This window comes from Phalaenopsis equestris, unplaced genomic scaffold, assembly GCF_001263595.1.
Source record: "Phalaenopsis equestris unplaced genomic scaffold, ASM126359v1 Scaffold000055, whole genome shotgun sequence".
Taxonomy (NCBI): Eukaryota; Viridiplantae; Streptophyta; class Magnoliopsida; order Asparagales; family Orchidaceae; genus Phalaenopsis; species Phalaenopsis equestris.
In genome coordinates this window covers 1,702,497-1,706,293 of record NW_018164497.1, presented here as the reverse complement: position 1 = coordinate 1,706,293, position 3,797 = coordinate 1,702,497, and the positions used below count along the sequence as shown (strand labels likewise).

Sequence of the window (3,797 nt, the reverse complement as noted above, 5' to 3'; positions counted from 1 at the left end):
AAAAAAAATCTAATTGACTACAAGGCTACAAAGATTTATAATCAATTAAAATATTGATTAAGAAAATAGAATAAAAATTATTAAATTAGATTCAAATGATGTTTTAATATAAACAATAATTTTTAAATCTTGTTCAAACCCTTATTGTCTTATGACTACATGATTAGGGTTGTTAAAATGACTCTTTGTTCGTGAACAGCTCGTGTTTGACTCATTAAACAAACGATTAACGAGCCGAACACGAACACACTTTTTGAGCTCGAAATATAAACGATGACTCGTTCGTGTTCGACTCGTTTACTCCCCTAATCTTACCCCTACTATTGTTTTTGTAAATATGTTTTTATGACGCTTAAACTTTTGGGTACTTTAGTTGGGTGAGTTGTATTTTTTCTTTTTGGGAGAGGAACCGTAAGTTTTATTTTTTTTGCACGAGTTGTACGGGATGTGTAGTAGGTTCCTCTTGCTCGAAATAAAATTCCTCTATGGGGTTGAAAAAAAATGTGTGAGATATAAAAATGCATAAGAATTGTTTACTATGAATGTAAATATCCTTATTAAATTTTAGATATAATTTTTTTATTTTTTGTGGGCAATTTAAAACATATGAATTTTATGTTTTTACATATAAAACTTCATTTTTATTTTAAACACATACTATTTAAATATTTAATATTATATCATGAAAATCAATATTATCAAATTCTTAAAAAGTAAAATAATATTTTTTAATGTATAGATTTTTGATATCAGTGTTAAAAATACAAATACTAAATTTTTCGTATTAGATATGTAATTGTCTGGTACTTCTAAAGCTTTTTAAGCTGCCACACTCTTCCTGGCGACTGCGTATGTTAGGGAGAGAGAAAGAAAGCAATGGGCTCCTTGCCGTCGATCACCGTCGACCGGCGAGAGCTTGCCTTGCTATTCGAGGACCAGCGGCGCCACCTGAATCATTTCTTCGACAACATGGACATTGGCCAGGCCCAGGCCTTCGCCCAGCTCCTCCTCGACGCGCCCGGCGCAGTTTTCTTCTCCGGCATCGGTAAATCCAGCTTCGTCGCGCAAAAGCTTTCACAAACCCTCACCTCCCTCGGATTCAACCAATCCGCCTACCTCCATCCCGTGGACGCTCTCCACGGCGACATCGGCGGGCTCTTTCATTCCGACCTTCTGGTTCTCATCTCCAAATCTGGATCATCGGACGAGCTTCTCAATTTGGTCCCCTGCGCCCGCGCAAAGGGCGCACGCATTATCTCCATTACCTCCGTGCACGGCAATCCCCTTGCCGCGCTTTGCGATTTGAACGTCCACCTACCCCTTGAGAAAGAGGTCTGCCCTTTTGGCCTTGCGCCTGTTACCTCCTCCGCCATCCAGATGGTGTTTGGGGATACGATTTTGGCCGCAATCATGACGGCCAGGAGACTCACCAGGGAGCAGTACGCGTGCAACCATCCTGCCGGAAGGATCGGAAAGAGCCTCATCTTCAAGGTATTCTACGAATGCTTTATTTTATTTGTTTTTCCTTTTCATTTTCTCTATTTTGTTTTTGTTTATTTTCATGATTCTGCCTTTAATACCCCTGGACCCTTCAATGTTTTTATTACCAGCTTAAAATGGTCTTCATTGTAGTTTTTGAGTAGACAGATCTTGAGTCTGATACCTTGTTGTGTACATAATCAGTTAAAAAACAGATTGACCAGCAGTATATTTCCCTGAGAACACCCTCCCACGCTCAAATAAGTGATTGAGTTTGCATGTGAATAAGAGTTATAAAAGCCATGATTATATTTTAGATCTCCGATCAATTGAAGGATAGAGTGCCAAGCCACATAACCTTGATATTTGTGCTCAAATATCATGCCACTAGCAATGTTGGAGGGATAGATAGAGGCCTGAGGCATGAGGTCAGTTCTAATGAAGTTTTATTTGAATGATTGGATCCATGGTGACAGCTCTTCTATTTTTGTCTATGTTGTTTTGAATTCTTGTGAATACTTTAATCAAGATTCATCAGTTGGACAATATGAATCTTGCTGGGATTGAGCCGTGAAAGAGATAGAAGGATTTTCATTGGGACACTTTCTTGCTCTTTCAGTTACTTTACTTTAAAAGTGCAAAGCTACTTGTTTTTAAAGTTGAAGTTTAAAGAAAAAAAGGAAAAAAAAAGGTTGAAGTTTAAAGACTTTATCATGTAGTGGCTGAACTTGAACCCATAGTTAATTAGTTCATTATCTCCTTTTTTTTATTGCAGTTGCTACTTTTACTTTAAGTTTTATTATTTGGCATGTGACTCATGCCAAGTTTGTTAGATTTAGTGGATACATACCTCCACTTTGGCGGAGTGAGGAGATTATTATCATTCTTCTATTTGTAATCCCATAAATTCTTATTTTAAGAAATACATCCTCCGTGGTCATTCCTTCCCTTTTTTTTCGCGTTAAAGCTTGAAGTCACCATATTGATATTTGAGCTCATAAATGGGAAATTTTGTGACAGAAACCACCTGGCTCATGTTGGTGATCGTAACATGGAGACATTGTTTGAAGCTCACTTATCTTTGAATGGAAGCTTGATAATCTTGCTGCTGAGTTTCACATTTTCATTACAAAGGTGAGATGTAAACTTCACACTGTCAGAGGCAGTGTAAGTCTCCCAACTAACATACTGTGGTCACGACACCCACACTAACAGGTGATACCACTGTGATAAATCAAGACTAGACGCATTCGAAAAGATCAATCCACTTTTGTGGTCCGAGTACTACGATTCTAGCGATGATAGCCTTCCTTATTGGTGAACTAATTTTTCTAATTATGAATATGATGAAGAAAATTCCTTATCGATTGGTCACATGGTTGGCGTGCCCACAATGACCAACTGTATGGTGCATGCATGTTAAAGATTGACATCCCTTATTTCACCGTCCATCTGCATATAGAAGACTATTTTGATTGAGAATAAGTTTTTGGTATCTCTCACAATCAACAGATTCACTTGTCTCTGTACTGAGCTTGAACTTCTGATCAATTGGAGAGACTACATGTTTGCTCCCTCACATATTTACCTTTGTGAGAAGATCTAGTAGATACGTTCTATGGGATAGGATCATCCTCTCAGGTCATATGCTATTTCAATCCCAAGAAAGTATCTGAGTTGTCCCAGATCCTTTATCTCGAATTGCTTTCCCGATCTTCCCTTCAGTTGAACCATCTTTGTTTCATCACCACAAATGATAATTATGTCATCCACATACACAAGAAGTATGGTGGTGTGACCTTCATGTTACCGAAAAAATACTGTACGGTCTGCATTGATCTGCTGATATCCCATGTTAACTATCGTCATTTTAAATTATCAAACTAGGCTCAAGGAGTCTGCTTCAACCCATACAATAATTTTCTGAGCCTACACCCCTTGCCACTGTCTGGGATATACTGAATCCTGATGATTCTTCATATATACCTCTTCCAGCAGTTTTTCGTGAAGAAAATCATTCTTCATATCTAGTTGATGGAGTCTTCATCCAACATTCACAACTTGAGAAGCCAATGTCCTTACCGTGATCATCTTTGTAACTGGTGCAAATGTCTCATTCTAGTCAATGTCATATGTTTGACTGTACCCTTTTGCCACTAGTTGTGCTGTGTTCCTCTCCGTCTTCCCTTATGGAGTTTGTTTTTTCGTGAAGATCTACTTGCATTCAACTACCTTCTTCCCTGCTGTTACTGGTACAATCTCTCATGTTTGATTCTTATCAAGAGCTCCAAGCTCTTCATGCATCGTCGCTTTCCACT

The 3,797-nt window shown here is 38.2% G+C and overlaps 2 protein-coding genes across 2 annotated transcripts in view; both read left to right on the top strand.

Moving 5' to 3' along the window:
- LOC110019415 (isocitrate dehydrogenase [NAD] catalytic subunit 5, mitochondrial-like) overlaps positions 1-3,797 on the top strand; it is a 34,169-nt gene that overhangs the window by 20,617 nt on the left and 9,755 nt on the right. The window lies entirely within an intron of this gene.
- On the top strand, positions 810-2,053 carry LOC110019454 (probable arabinose 5-phosphate isomerase). The gene is made up of 3 exons (XM_020717114.1): positions 810-1,491; positions 1,797-1,907; positions 2,009-2,053. Exons 1-3 carry the CDS (start codon positions 877-879, stop codon positions 2,051-2,053), a joined length of 771 nt encoding a protein of 256 aa, XP_020572773.1. The 5' UTR covers positions 810-876.